General features: G+C 38.7%; 1 protein-coding gene across 2 annotated transcripts in view; it reads right to left on the reverse strand.

The window, feature by feature from the left end:
• LOC121511196 (chromodomain Y-like protein 2) overlaps window positions 1–15487 on the reverse strand; it is a 75668-nt gene extending 60181 nt beyond the window's left edge. Inside the window, exon 1 of one of the 2 annotated variants that reach the window (XM_041789797.1) lies at window positions 15038–15487. In XM_041789797.1, coding sequence (XP_041645731.1) covers window positions 15038–15061 — 24 coding nt within the window. In that variant the 5' untranslated portion in view covers window positions 15062–15487. Of the gene's footprint in view, window positions 1–14697; window positions 14777–15037 lie in introns of those variants that run through there. The other variant, XM_041789804.1, reaches the window with a different exon arrangement.
• Between the last annotated feature and the right edge of the window lie 615 nt (window positions 15488–16102).

Genomic DNA, 16102 nt, shown 5'->3' on the forward strand with positions numbered 1-16102 from the left:
TTGCAGCTATCAAACTTCATGATAAAACAACATAACAGAGATGCAAAAGAGGAGGAGAGTGGAGGAGGAAGCTACAGGTGCCATGTTGCAAACACAGACAAGACGGGGTTTAGAAAGGCTTAGTGCTTCAGTATAAGCTGAAAAGGTGGAGGTGGGCATATCCTCCCTCAGTGAAAATACAATTTCCTGAATACAACAACCCAAAGGAAAAAAAGAACAACAATCACTCCTCAAAGATGGCAAAATAGCAGTGTAACATATACGCAGGGGACCTCTTACACCTGTAACCACACCCATAAATGATGTGAAGGTGTTTATTACACACCAGTCGTGACATCATAGACAGACCAGACCACACGTGCACAACATTATCATTTCTTGTTTGAGCTCAGTCATCTCATTGAAGTCCACTCTGAGATCCACCTATGAGCTCTCTTACACACTCTGACAGGATCTATCCACGTAAAAGCTGGCATCCTAGTTATTTAGAAGATGAACACAAATTGCAGCCCCAAAGTCAGTGCAGAGCACTTTTGTGCAAAGTCATTTCCTTAAGTCTTAAGTCTTCTCACCATTAACCAGCACATGGTCAGTACAGATAGCCATGTGAGTCCTTAGTCTTTAAGGAACATAAATGTTTTTTTTTTTAGAAGAAACAAGGTGTAAGATCCTAGATTTGTCACAAAGACTTTTTTCTGGCTGAAGGAGTCTTCAGGCGTCCTATATCCAGTGAGAACTTTTAAAGTTAAAAATGGACTGAGGAGGTGTGTGGATGTTTTATTTGTGAATGAAAACATTGTACTGTTGTTGGCACCAGATTAGAGGCAAGGGATCACCAAAGGCATCCATGAATACAGCTGAAAGAGATGCAGCTTCAAGCTAATTTAGGCCTTTTGCTGAGGTGGTATACTGATATTTGTGCACCCTCCTTTGATGTGGAATTTTAATCTATTTATTATTACTCCTATTTTGAAGCCTCTTGGGAGATGCATTAGTAAAATACATATTAAGTGGAAAAATAAGTAAATTACTTTCATTTTGGATATATTAAAGGGTGTATGTCACTGATGCAGTTTTTGGCAGCACCCATATTCTATACAAAGCTTACGTAGTTCAGAGTTTTTGGCACACAGTCCTAATCACATCACAGCCCCCAGTGTCAGCTGACTTCTGTGGTTGCACTCTGCACTTTTTGTTGAGACCGGCCTCAAGATCACATTTTGAATGTCTTGGCCTTGTCTTGGACTTGAGAGCATTTTCACTCAGTCTTGTCTCGGTCTCAGACTGACCTGACTCAGGATTTTCCATCAGGACCAGTTGACACCAGCACTGATCTGCTATTCTGCTTCATTAATGTGATTATAAGGAGAGGCACTTGCTAAAACAACGAACAGCTACACCTGCAAAAACATGGACATCAACCCATCTTCTTTCTAGTCAGAAATACATCTGAACACTTACTTTAGGCCTCATGTCTGACATTTGAAAAATCTAGATAAACATCTAATTTTCAGATATTTAAAATAATTCTGGACTTGGCTTTTATATACATACAAGGATTTATTCTTTACAAGAAGTTAGTTGAACAAATTTGTTAAGATTTGAGATTTTTGCATGTTGTGCTTTGAAAGAGTTGCAGACATCTTGTTTTTATCTGTCGAATTTATAAAAAAGAAAACTAAAGTGAAGGAGAGAATGCTCTTTAACTGTTCAACCTTGTCATTTTTTAAAAAATTATTTTTATGGTCTTGTCTTGGTCTCGGTCTTGACCCCCAAAAGTCTTGGTCTTGTCTGGGTCTCAGTGCACTCTGGTCTCGGGCAAGTCTTGGTCTCGGATGATGTGGTCTAGAGTACAACACTAGAACAAGCTTGTTCATAAATAAGGCTTCTTTGTTAAATAGTATGGGACTGTTAACTTTAAAAGCATGATTAAACCACAATGAGGGAGAAAGGTTGTTCACATTAATACAAAACATAGCACATGTCATGTTTTGTGTATTGTTGTTGAACAGGAAGTGAAGATTTTTTGACCAACCAATAGACTGCAGTGAGTCCATCTAGTGACTTATTTTGGTACCTTTTACAGCTTTTGATGGTAGAAACAGAAATTAATGCAAACTGAGGCAGACCACTTGGCAGGTAAAGATACTCTTAAGCCCACAGGAGGTTAATTGTCTTAAAAAGGCATTTTTAGGTGAACATTCATTTGACAAAAAGTTCCTCTTAAAAATGTAACATGCTGACTAATCAGCCTTTAGACCTGTTCACTTCATTCACTGTGTGTCTGCTGCCTTGTTGAAGTTTTCAAAGTCGGCAGAAAGCCTGACCTTTAGCCAACTGTTTTCAAAAGTGCTTTTCCACTCAGATGTCTTGATATAATCATATCTGCTCTGCACAGCATGCTAGCTCACCCCATTTGCCACCAAGAACAATGACAATGGTTTAGCTTACTAGTAAGGCAAACAAGCATGCAAAAGAGCAACACAACAATGCAGTTTAACAATGCAAAACTACAACTGGAGACTAGTCCCTATACTACCAATTTCACACATAGAGATGATACTTGTAAAAGTTGAACAATTAAGATACCTGCTTAACAGATAATCAAGGTGACTTTTCCTCACAACAGTCATTTTAAACAATGGCAAAGTGTTGGAGCTGTATCTGACCATTGGATGTTTTTGGTTCCTAATCCCCCAAACAATAATTACATTAAAACAGTGACTAAATTAATTCAGGAATGAACCGCACCATTTTGTAGTTTCTGTTCAGTGTATAGAGCAGCGATACTCCACCGGCAGCTCGAGGCTGCGACCAGATGCAGCTCCTCTAAGGCTTACTTGGAAAAAAATAATCCTCTTAAAATCTGTTAGAAAGGTAAACACTTTCATCAGTATAGATTCATTGCAAGACACTTTGATAAATCTATGTCCCACACAAAGAAGACAGGATTTGATATTCAAATATAAATGAAAACATGCATAAGTCATATTTTACGATGATTATTGTGTTGTGCATCATCATCAACAAGGCTAACACACAGATCAGTTTCTGAGATAATATGTATGAAACTTGTCCAAACGTGGGTGTTTAGTTTGATCTTTAACGTACTACCGATAATAAAAACTTTCAAAAGGGCAGAAACATTAAACCAAAGCCACAAAATGAGGCAGGGTGGAACAATGTGTCTGGGAGAGCTACAGTTGTGAGGCAGGGCTGGTTTTCGGCCCAGGGTACGAACCAATATTACCCCCCCCCCCCCCCCTTGGCTTAAAGCTCAATGATGAGTGGGGAAAAGCAACTCTTAAGTGAACAGAGCCACAGAACTAAGCCACAGTAAATGTCCAAATGTGAGACATAAATACACATTCTAATATTTTAGTCTTCAGGCCAGGTGGAACTTACATAAATATAAAAATATATGCTCATTATCAGTGATATATACTTTCCTCTGACACTATACAGACATTTTATGTAGCCTATTGCATCTCATTCAACCAAAAAATAATCAACCAATTAATTGTTTGATTTCATTTCATTCGATCGATGATCTACCTTAAATCCCCAGTTCTGGATTGTGGTTCTTGTAAAAGTGTTTTTAAGACACTGTGGCTCTTTGGTAGAATAAGGTTGAGTACCACTGGTATAGACTGTCTTCAGACAGAAATATTAGTGGCAGGCAGAAATAAATTAGTTAGTTGGAACACACATTTTTAGATATTATATAACATGTTTATACTTTACTAATTGCATTAATTGATATGTTTTCCAACATCTTCTCATAAAGGCTCAGGAAAGGATGGGTGGAGGGTTTTCCAAAGAAAGCAGGAAAAAAAGAGACTGAGCCATATCAAAGGTCCTGATAAATGTTCTAACTAGAAATAATAATAAATTAATTAAATGAGCCTTTTAAGGTGTGGTAAAGACATTTTGGCGAGTGCTACACACGTGCTTTATCTTCAAGCTTGAGGCAACGTGAGTGCAGGTCAGAGGGGGACTGCGGAGCTGGGATAAGCATGCTTTAGCACAGTACAACACAACTGGACCTAGTTTGAGTGTGCCTTAATTTGCACAGATATGTAGCAAACAATTGACATGTTGCCAAAGAGTTTGTGCAATTTTAGTCCGTAGCAGCTGTTGGCTAAAATATGATTGAAGATCGGGGTGGGGTACATTTTGCTACTATCCATCATAATAAAGGGACAAAAGTTGAAACCTTGGGCGTGGTTTAAGGCGCGTCCCATGTATGTGGGCAGCCCAGGTTTGAGTCCAGCCTGTGCCCCTTTGCAGCATGTCTCTCCTCACTCTTGTCCCTGTTTCTGATTTTATCCACTGCCCTCTTCTATCTTATAGGGCGGGGTAATCAGCTAAAATTCAAAGAGGTCCAGTCAGAGAAAATGTTTTAAACCAAAGGTCCAGAACATGGAACATCATGATGGCTAACGTGAGTTAGTGTGATATGTGGATCTGGGTGTGATTTCAGGGACTTATTTCCTTTGACAGCGCCATTTTCTTCGTCTACAGCTTACCCGTTTCTCTGTCTGTGAATCTCTCCTTATTTCAGCTCGCTTGTCTTTTTGTCTACTCTCTTTATCTTTCATTCTTCCTTTCTTTTCTCTTTCCGTCTTCCTCTCGCCTGTCCCTCTAAAATGCAGTGGTTCAATGTTTACCGCCTGGAAGCAGACAGTTCATTGGCCGAGTAGCGTCATGTGCGATGGCTAACTCGCATGCAATTGGTTTGTGCATTTCCTGAGCTGCAAAACCAGTACCGTAAATCCTAGAATAGTTGTGCCAGTTAAAATAGATGTGCCCCGTCAAATTTAAAGTTTGCTTTAAATCTAATGATTGTAGGTCAGGCCTGTATCACATGGTGTCTAAGTCCGCCAGATAGTGACCCCTGTAATAGGGACGCAAAAGGCCCAAAAATACATCTGTATAAAAAAAAGGTTGAAACCTTGACAGCATTGGCCACTGAAACCAGACAGACAATTCTTTCTCATTTTCTATCTGAACCATCACATCACATAGTCTCTTTCACTACTCTTTTACCATTTGCACACTCAAAAGCCTTTCAGTCCAAACTCCAACTCCATTACTTCCAAAAAGTCTTGTTTTCTCAATATAAGTTTGTAACCCAGACTCTGTAAGGACAGCTAATGACTCACACCGGGCTTCATGTTTTTTATGGAACATATAAGTGACGACAAAAGTTGAAGATATACTGGTTTTTCTTAGCTTGAGACATTTTCCTGGTTCGGGCAAAATATGAATTCTTCCTGTATAATTGCAAGCTAAAAAAAAAAACAAAAAAACAAAAAAACACTTAAGAGCAGGTACATTTGCTTCATTTCTTGACTTCTTCCCATCCACTTCAGCACAAGTCCATGCCTCAAATGATTCATAAAGAGACAACATTGCCAATATGCACTGGCAGTCAAGTGACAATATTGACTTCACCTTTCTAAACAGCATCTTACAAACCACAACATTATTTGCCAGTTTATTGGAGCTGGCACAAACTCCTCAACGTTATTACATGCCATAAACCCCCAAAACAAGGAGACACTGTTCTTCATATTTCCCATCTTTATTTGGCCAGTTTGTCTTTAAGTAGGCCAGCAAACTCTGGGCAGCTTCTCAAGCTCACCCTAAAGTGAACTCCAACACATGGAGATGTTGTCATGTTACTGGATAAAGAACCCAAAGACTCAGATGACTCTTAGTAGGCCGTGCCTCTGCTGCTGACAACAGTTTGTTGAAAACTATAAACATTATTGCAGAGATAAATCAGGATAAAGCACTCACCTGTTCAACAAGGGTAGCCAATAAGCTCCATGGAAAATTAATCATCTAGCAATGACTGCAGAGCAATAACAGAGGCTGTAATGTGAGAGAGAATCTTTATAAAACTAAATCTATGTAGATGTTCTCGTTTACTGTTGTAGTGCCAATTTCATGCAACTGGTACAAATAATATGAATACATTTTCCAGCTTAGATGGACAGTATCATGAATGCAGAAATTCAAAAATGTTTTTGTTTTGAACAAGAGAATGGAAATATCTACAGTTCCTAAGAGAAGTCTTTTCTGGCTAAGAAAGAGACTGAAATCCATATTTATGTCTCTGTATGACTGACAAAATCAACAGGACCACCAGGAACAAGACTAATACTTTCCTAAATACAGGCAACCTTCTGTGTTAACTGACAGTGGTTTTATGACGTGTTCCTGAGTCCATGTTTAGTTTTTTAATGCAGTGTTGCTTGAGGAATTAAAGCTCATTCAATGTTGGTTTTTGGCCTTGCCTTTTATGTGCAGAGATTTGTCCTCACTCTCTGAATCTTTGGATGATATCATGATCTGAAGATGGTGAAATCGCTAAATTTGAGGCAACTCTCTCAATTTACTGGTCAATCTTCATTCCAACATTCATCTATGGTCATGAGCTCTGGGAAATGTATTTATTTTATTTAAATTTATTTAACCTGAAAAAACCTCATTGAGATTAAGAATCTCATTTACAAGAGTGTCCTGGCCAAGTCAGGCAGCAGCACAGTCAACAAAGACATAGACATAAAAACACAAAGCAATTACAATCACAGAAAAAACAAATCCAGAGTCACAGGGCAGAAAGTCATCAGTTCAAACATCTACAACCTGATACATCATCCTCCACTGTCTTCAGTCTGCCTTTAAAAAGATCTGAAGAGACCATCTCCTAAAGAAATAAGGTCTCCAGTAGCTGATTCCAAGGTGCAGGAGCAGCATAACTGAAACTCCTTCTAACCATTTCAAGTAGCTTTCAAAACTTTTCACATCAATGAGATCACACAAGTAAGATGGAAGCAGATTTATTAAAGCCTTATAAATAAGGACAAGGCAATGATTTAGCCTACATGTGGTCAAAGAAAGCCAACCAACTTGATCATACAGAAAACAATGATAGGTCAAGGACTTAAGGTTAGTTATCAACCTCAGTGCCCCATGGTACACAGTATCTAAAGATTTAAGGCACTGAGATCATGCATGCATGTACAGAACATCACCGTAATCAATCAAAGGCATAAAAGCAGCAGCAATAAGTCTTTTCTATGTAGCAAAAGAAAAACAAGACTTATTTCTGAAATAAAAACCCAGTCGCAAACCAAAAGAATGAGATTGCAGGTTCAAGCAGTCAAAATGAGATTTCTGGCTGGCCTCAGCTTACAGTGTGAGGAGCTCAGACATCCAGAGGGACCTCCAAGTAGGGTCACCACTCCTTTGCCTCAAAAGGAGCCAACTGAGGTGGTTTGGGCATCTGGCTGTCAAGCCTGTTAATCTCAGTTTGTAAATCTCAGTCTTCCTCTTCAGGACATGTGGTGTATTTTGGTCAAGTAAACATTTTGTATGACTGTGGGTTGTGTCATTATGCAATAACAAAAATAGTGAGCTGAAGACTTACTTTAAAAAAAAAAGGCCATTCAGCTCTTTTGGTTTATGGGTTTTGAGTTGTGAAGGTCCATAAACTCGTGTGTGTTCAGGATGACAGGGAGCTCTTACTAGGGATGGGAATTGTTAAGCATTTATCGCTATTGAGGACATTATCCATTCTTCTTATTGATTCAGTTCTTAATTAGTTCCCTTATGGATTCATTCCTGTTAACTTTATTTTTGGAAAAAGTAGACTATATAGGTTTTTTCACTGTTAACAACTCAGATTTCATTGAGTCTCAGTCTCTCTGAACACTGAACAAGATGTATGCCACCTTCAATGAGAGAAAAGCTCAATCACTGGCTATAATAAACAGTTTTGATAACTAAACATGGTTCACATCAAGTGTTTGGGAGGAGAAAATGCTAAAATGTACAAAAAATCTCTTTTGTTGTTGGAAATGTCTAAGTTAACACAAACTGCTCTCTGGATTTTCAATCCCTGATCTTGAATTACAATATAATACTACTGCAAAACCTTAAAATAAATATAAAACTGGTCTCTGAATCCTAGATCTCTGGACATATGAAAATAACTTGTAATCTTTTAAACAATTAAAAGTTATTGTGTAAAAAGATGCATGTCTTGCATGAAATCACTCTTCAACAGAGAAATTAAGCCAAGTTTTGACCACCTTAGCCGGTTTTTATGACTGTCTGCCATGTTTACTTCCTCCACCTCTCAGTTCATGGTTGCTTTGCTGACTCTCTTACGAGATTGTTTTTTTCAAGACACATGGAAGTAAGGCATTGACAGTAATCATCATTACGATTAAATGTAAATGAAGTCGATGTATTGAACCAACTGGGACTGGTTCTAAACTGGAACTGAGTTTCAATCCCAATACCTAGTCTGGATGGTAATGATGCAGGCATATGTGAGCCGCTGGTATCTCCTAATCCAGTAGGTTTCTTAAGAACTGTTTAAAAAAAAAAAAAAGAAAAAACTGTATACTGTATATATATATACAGTGCTTAACAAATTTATTAGACCACCTGTCATAAAAACGAGAAAACATAAATATTTTAGAAATCTTTCAAAATATTGTTTAAAACTAAAAAATGTTATTGTTATTTATTTGGCAAATAACAAACTGAAACTAAATAGTCCTTTTTCACACATAATAACCAAAAAACTTCATATTTTGTATGGCCTCCTTTAGCCTTGATAACAGCTTGCATTCTTGCTGGCATTGTTTTTATGTACTTTTGCTCAGTCTCTTTTGTTATTGAGTACCAAATAGTTTCTAGCTGTTCACACAGACTTGCTTTAGATGAAACTTTTGTGCCATCATCTTTGAATCTACTAAATCCCAAATTTGTTCAATAGGATTCAAATCCGGACTTTGACTTGGCCAGTCCATCAGTTCCAGTACTCCAGATTCCTTTTTCTAGGTCAAATAGTCTCTGCACAGCTTTGAAGTATGTTTGGGGTCATTGTCTTGTTGGTATATGAACCCACGACCAATCAGATTCAGTCCAGAAGGGGTTCCATGATGCACTAAGATGTTGTGGTAGACGTTCATGTTCATGATACCGTCCATTTTCACTAATTTGCCCACGCCGTATCCACAAATGGAACCCCATACCATAATGGAACCTCCACCATGTTTCACTGTGGGTGCAATGGATCTGGCATCAAAACGTTCTCCAGCTTTTCTGTGGACATAAACACGACGATGCTCACCCAAGAGTTCAAACTTGGACTCGTCCATCCAGAGTACCTTCTTCCAGTCATCAACAGTCTAGTGTTTGTGCTCCCTGGCAAATCTGAGGCGTTTTTGGATGTTTGCAGGCCTCAATAATGGCTTCTTAGCAGCTATTCTTCCCTATAAGCCTTGTTCCGTCAGTCGTCAGCTTATGGTCATTCTGGAGACTTTCTCAGACTCTGATCTAGAAGCATTCATCTCTGCCTGAAGATCAGCAGTGGTCTTCCTTCTGTCTCTAGTACTTAAAATCTTGAAGTGTCTGACATCTGCTTCAGTTAACTTTTGTTTCCTGCCTCTTCCTTGGCGCATTTTGTAAGTGAGACACTGTGAGAACACTTTATGTCTTTCCCTGTTTGTCTCAGAGGTCATCCAGCATCATGAAGCACTTTAATGCGGACTCTTACATTTTCAGTGAGCTCTCCACCTTTTACCATTTTCAAGGTTTCAAGGTCGGGCTGGAAAATTTATCGAAAATTAGATTAAATCGCAATATGGCCTGCTGCAATTTTCACATCACAGAAGGTACAATGTTTCCTCAACCTGAAATTTGTGTCAAAATACTAATGGTGTAAAGATAATCTGATATGAATGGGTTAACCGATCTTGATGTAAGCGGTCCGAGTGCATCGGTCTGCAGAGCCCTGGATTGGTAAAAATGTGGCATGAACCAGTCTTTGGGCTGGTTTTAACGTTACAGACTGGTTCATTCAGGCTCTGCCACTTGTTTTCATAGCCCATTCTGCCATGCTTTGGCTCAGCGTCTGTAATCTCGCTGTGTCTTGCGGTGACGTTTTACCTTCACACGAGAGTTCCGTTTGCTGTAGGTGCTCTCTAGGCAGCTGGATGGGTTTCACTGGTCGTTGCCTAAATGTCTTTCAGTTAAAGTTCTGCAGCTCAGGAAAAGTCATGTGGACTTCATATAAAGGAAGGATAACTTTTGAAATGTCTGTCCGTCTGTACGCTTTGGAGAAATCTGATTAAGAACACAGCAGCTCATAAATCTTACCAGTTGAGATGGCGGAGCTAAAGTTTAGCTAAGATGCTAATGCTAAACACAGCACAAACAGACCCGAACATAGACACTTCTGTGAGTTCAAACTCAGAGAAGTCTTCAGTTATCACCGTAACAACAGCTCCTTTTTTCACAGGGTTTACAACCGTAACATGTTGTTGGGAGTGTTTGATTTGTTGACATAATATCTGAGCCCACTGATATGATATTAAACAGAGAGGACTTCACTGAGCTGGAGATCAGCTGGTCTCCAGTGAATTAATTCAAGAATGAAAACAACCAGGAATGGTCAGATACACAGAGAAAGGAAATAACCATGTTTTTCTACATGAAGACTTAATACTCACATTAAGAGGAATTATAAAAGGAAAAAATGTATTGAAAGCTGTTTAATTTGTTTTCAATATTATTTTAACCCCTTGTTCTCCTGTACTAGCAGACACACAGAGCTCTGTCTCTTCAAATCTCCTTGTGACTTTAAATTGGTTTTAATATGTGCTTCTTGGGAAAATTTGATATTTAGTTTACTGTTATTGGGATTAATAATGCTAAGGAAGTTACAAGTACAGAAGGATAAACATCAATTAGATGATGGGCCCAAATTTTGCCTTAAAGCAGGCGTAAAATCCTGTGTGTGGTCAGACTAACTATTGCTTTAAATCATAGTGAAGAAACAGCTTGTGTTTACATTTTTCACAGCAAAGATTCACAATGAGCAATACATTTGACAGTTAATAGAAGGCATTTGGACATTTTTCACCAGTTAAAGGAAACAGCAGCTGAAAGAAAAGAGTTAATGATTTGTCCACAGGAGGCACCAAACTCAATGCAAATCCTCACAGGGGCAGCAAGCAACAAAACCATTCCAAGAGGAATACTTTTAGCCCTTTCCTTCTGTGTTAGTATCAACTATGCTGAGCCCAATAAACCAAATGGCTATAAGACATGCTTGCTGATAATTACCTTCATTACTGTCTGTTCCATTCAGTTAGTGATGTCAGACACAGAGGACAGAAACACGAACAGCTGATCAATATACATATAAAAACAGAGAAGCATTAAATGGTGAGTGCATCAAAACCGATGTGCTATCAGCATCATCCAGGTGGAGAGAAAAAGCTGTTCATGCTCAGATAATGCAAGTTTGTACAGAGTCACTGATTGGCCAGTAATGTGCAGCTTTGATCGGCTGTTTAATTGAGACCATTTGATTTTATCAAAAAAGTAAAAAAAAAAAAAAAGTAAAAAAAAAAAAAAAAACAGGGCAGATATGACACATTGATTGGCAGTGTTTCCCATCAAATGACACTACTTAGGCAACAGGGCTGACCATCCTGCCAAGCCTCATTCTGTACATTAATTTTTGTGTTCTATTTTGATCATTTTCATCAGCAGTACATTGTATATAGATGCTCAAATATCATCAGCCATCTTTTTAAATGTTTTATTTGATAATCCATATTCATAGGAGGTAATCTGCATGTGTGGTGAGGTAATGTAGTGCAGTCATCCTCAGAGTGTAGGAGTACAGGATAATATGGGCAGTAGAGGCTAACAAAGTGATGAAAAGGCAGCATACATATGCGTTATTTTTAATATTTTACAGGAGGGAAAAACTAGTGGGCGTCTCCCTAGTGTGTGCTGATGCCATTTATACAAATAAAAAAAATGGTTGTAAAATATACTTGGGTGGCTGTAAATATACCTGGGTGGCCCATCCAAGTATTGTCAATGTGTAAGAAATGCTGTTAAAAAAACACATTAAATTGATATTGTTAGTATAGGATAATGCAATGATGAAACCATTTAAACCAAAGTTCTGCTGAAATAATGTTTCCTACTGTAGTTTTGGCGAAGAACAAATTCGTACACAGTAATATTTAAAGCAGAGTAAGAAAACTCGGGTCTGATTATTTGTGATTACTCCCTGACATCAGTGCTGGTACATTCACATGACATAAGGGAAGTCTGTTATGTACATGAATTAAGTGATAGTTCTGAAGGAAAACACAGAGGTGCTGCATGACTGCAGCAATGAAAATCAGTGAAAAAATGTTATTTCTAAATTTGACAGAAAAAATGCAATGTGATGCATATTGTGTTTTACGTGTGGCATTGCTTTCTTGTACCCTTGCATACTGTTAATCAGTTTCCGATGGATAATATGTGCCAAAATATTTTTCTTTTTTTTTTCCATTTTTAAAATCCTAATTAAACTGTCTATGACCAGCTGATCCAACAGAAGAAGAGAAAGAGAGAAGGCACACACTGTAACATACCTTCCATTAATGTATGAGAGAAGAAAGACGTTAAATATGAACCTCCTCTGTCTTTTCTTCAACATTTTTCTGCAGTTGATGTTGTCGGTGTTATCCTGCGCTCCATTTATGTTAGCTTAAGCACCAACAAAAAAAGACACCTGCTGTTCTAGCCTAAACACTGAATGTTAATTGACAGATTTCACAGCATGAAGAGTGTCATGAGGGAAATGTAGGGTTAAATAAAACTGACCTGAGATCAGGCTCAGTGCAAGAGAAACTAGGAGAAGGAGCAGGAGTGCTGTGTGTTGTAAGAAGGCAGAGGTGTGTTCAGATCATAATGTTTAAAATAATTAATCAACATAAAGTCATCTGTGACATAAGCTTAAAGGATCTGAAAGAAAATCACTACAATAACATGTTTGTATCAAAACTTTCTTGACAATTTCTTATCTATTATTTTTTTTGATCAGATAAAGGAGCAGAAAAAGCTGAAGGACCCAATTATTACCATCTATAATGACAGAGATGCTAAATCGTATGGGATTTTTATTACCTCTGAACCTGTGTGTTCTGAAATATGATCTGTCACCTTGGAACTTCAACTTTTCAAATTACATAGATGGTTGAGTCGCACAGGATTAAAAGCACAGACATCCTACATGATTATTACAAAATACGAGACGCCTCTTGATTAAATTCATCCCATGCAAAAAGGGCAACTGTTCATTAAAACATCACTCCATCATGTGTGTTTACAAAATAGATGTTTTGTTTTCATCGATTAATTTCACATAATGAAGGAGAAAAGCTGTCAGTACTGGCCCTTCTGGTTCATACTGTGAGCTACGTGAAAAAGCACTGAGATCATTCGCAGCACAAATCAGGAAGTGCACTTTTAACAGCTTTTCTCTCACATTATCTCAAATTTCTCAATGATACCAAAATGCAAGTTTATTTGTTGGCAAATGCATGATATGGAGTACAATTTTTAATGAATAGAGTCCTCAAGTCAGCAGAAGAAAAAAGCCTCGAAGGCTGGTGCTGAGCAATGGGCCTGGTCTACTTGACCTGGAAATGTGGAGTGGGGCTGCAACGTTGGGGGAGGAGGACTGGGGGATCTGTGTTATGGGGTTGAGCCTGGGTAGTTGACCTCTCATCCAAGGGCAGTTAATAAGCATTGTTGGTCACAACTCAGCAGCACAAAACATGAGTGAGATGTAGAAATACAACAGCAGCTTCCAGTAGCAGCTGCCTCTGCATACCAGTCTTTCATGTAACATCCAGCATTTCCAAGATAAACAAGTCATGTTTGTCACTGCAGCACAGTCATGACAGCCACCATAACAAGACCAGCCCAGATACAAATATGAAAATGAAGAATTTGGCAGACTTCAAAAACTGTTGGAAATAGTTGAGGTAATGTGAGACTTCAACAATAATATATAAATACATATTCATATATAACAGCAGTCATTTTTGATTATATTGACACTTCAATACAATCTACATATTGCAGCTTAAAGTTATAATGTATGTTGTAATGTTTGAAAAGTAAGTAGTTAAAACTGATAAAAAAAAAAATCCTACACAAGTGAGATTTAGTCAAATTTAGCCTCTTATGTTCTTTATGGTGCTTTGATATCATAGTCAGGATTCAGTGGGCTGCAGGGATAAAGAGCTAAATAATAACAAAGATGATAGGCAGTGATAATATGTCCTGTATGGGCATATCTAGTTTGTCTCTGTTGTGCTAATGATATCACTGGAAAACTTGTGAAAGTGCGTCTTCAAACAGACATTTGTGGCATGTTTTATGTATTTCACCCCCTCAACTCTGAGAATAAAATAAAATAAAGCACTCAGTCTCAACTCCCCGTCTCTCTGCCAGCACCATGAACTGAAACACAGGACACCAGGTCAGAACCACAGAAGCTAACGTCAGTAAGTACGGCTGATGTTGAAACCACGCTTCATGCAAATTCTGGCACCGGTTCCAGAGTGATGTTGCGCACGAGGGCAGCGTGACCTTCCTGCCCCCCATTTGGGTAACTTTTACGCCCAACGCTGCTGGTCCGGAGTCATAATTTCCCAAATCCACACATGAAAGAAGCTCCCTCAGACTTGTTTACACCGCTCGATAAAAATAAACCGGCGTCTCATCTAAAGTGCTAAACAGCCTGTGAAACAGTCACACCGCTGTAAAGGCTGTGATGATGACTAAATATCTTTTGGCATGTATGCGCACCTTCAGGACCATCACTCCGTCTGTAGCTATTCACCATGTCCGTCCGCTCGCGCTGCTGTCACTTTACCACGACTTTCAACTCGGCGAGTTGAGCCCGTGAAATACATCTTATCTATTTCCGACAGCCGTGAAGAAATATGTCAAAGTACATCAGAAGCGACACAAAGTGGACGCATAAATTCACCAACCTCGTCTTCGTGAAGCTTCAGAAGGGTTAGTTTCGCCTGTTAAAGGGCTTAGTACACCGCTTTTTACATACGCGACGCCCTCCCCTTTACTTCCTAATTCCATTATTCGTCAATATTACACAGCCTTTTCCGTGGACACGCTTTTATCCTACCTCGTAAAGGTCTCCTGAAGCCATTGTGGGGTGCGGACTCCGGCGGCGCGGCGGTCTTGCCTGCCTTGTTGGCTTTTTGTGGACCCTACTCTCTCGGTGTTTCGGCGAAAGCCCCGATAGACGGGAATTAGCGAGCAGCCTTGTTATTCTGAGCAATCCGCAGTAGCAGATCAGCAGACAGTGTCAATCGAGCCCGGCGCTGTGCGATGGATCGCTCCACACTTAAAACAAACAACCATCGGGGCGGTGCTGTTTACTCAGACCCAAGTGCAGGACTGAAAATGAGTCCGGGGCTAAGAATGAGCAGCTTGATGGTCTGCACGCGCCCAGCTCCTCTCTGCTCGCGTGCAATCCAACTACTCAACGGGAGGTGATATGGTAGATGTGCTCGGAGACACCAGCTGAGACAGTTCCCTGTCTGTGACCCACTCTGCCTGTCCACTTCACTGTCAGTTTGAGACCTTATTCAACCCAAATTTAAAGTTAATAATCCAGAAGTCATTCTATAAAGTTATGAATAAAGACTCAGTATTAAGCTGGAGAGCTAGGCTTTAGATGTTCTTTAATACACCAGGTCATGGTGGTACAATAAAACTGTTATATTTTACACATTTTCATCCTACAGGTTAATTATTATTTAAAAAACATGTTTCTTGGGCAAAAATACAAAATGCATAATTATGATTTTTTTTTTCAGAATTACACAGCAGAACCAAGTCATTTTACCCTGATTAAATGTTTATGTATTTTTATATATTTTAATCTTAATGTGATATTGTTAGTTCATACCATATTTGCCAGGCTCTTAATGTTCTGTTTTAAAGCACATTTAATTTCTATCAGTGAAGGGTGCTTTAAAAACAAACTCATCCTGGTTAAAATCCTTAAATTAAGGCTCCACAAGCACATTAGCATATCCCACTTATTACTTACTTACCTGTCAAATTTAAGAGCAAGAAGTCCCCAGTTTGAGAGGCATAAGATAAGAAGTAACTTTACAAAATAAAGCTTTTGTACATCATTGAGAGCTTTTATAATTTAGGCTTTGTCATGTTATTTATACTA

This window comes from Cheilinus undulatus, linkage group 1 (genome assembly GCF_018320785.1).
Source record: "Cheilinus undulatus linkage group 1, ASM1832078v1, whole genome shotgun sequence".
NCBI classification, from domain to species: domain Eukaryota; kingdom Metazoa; phylum Chordata; class Actinopteri; order Labriformes; family Labridae; genus Cheilinus; species Cheilinus undulatus.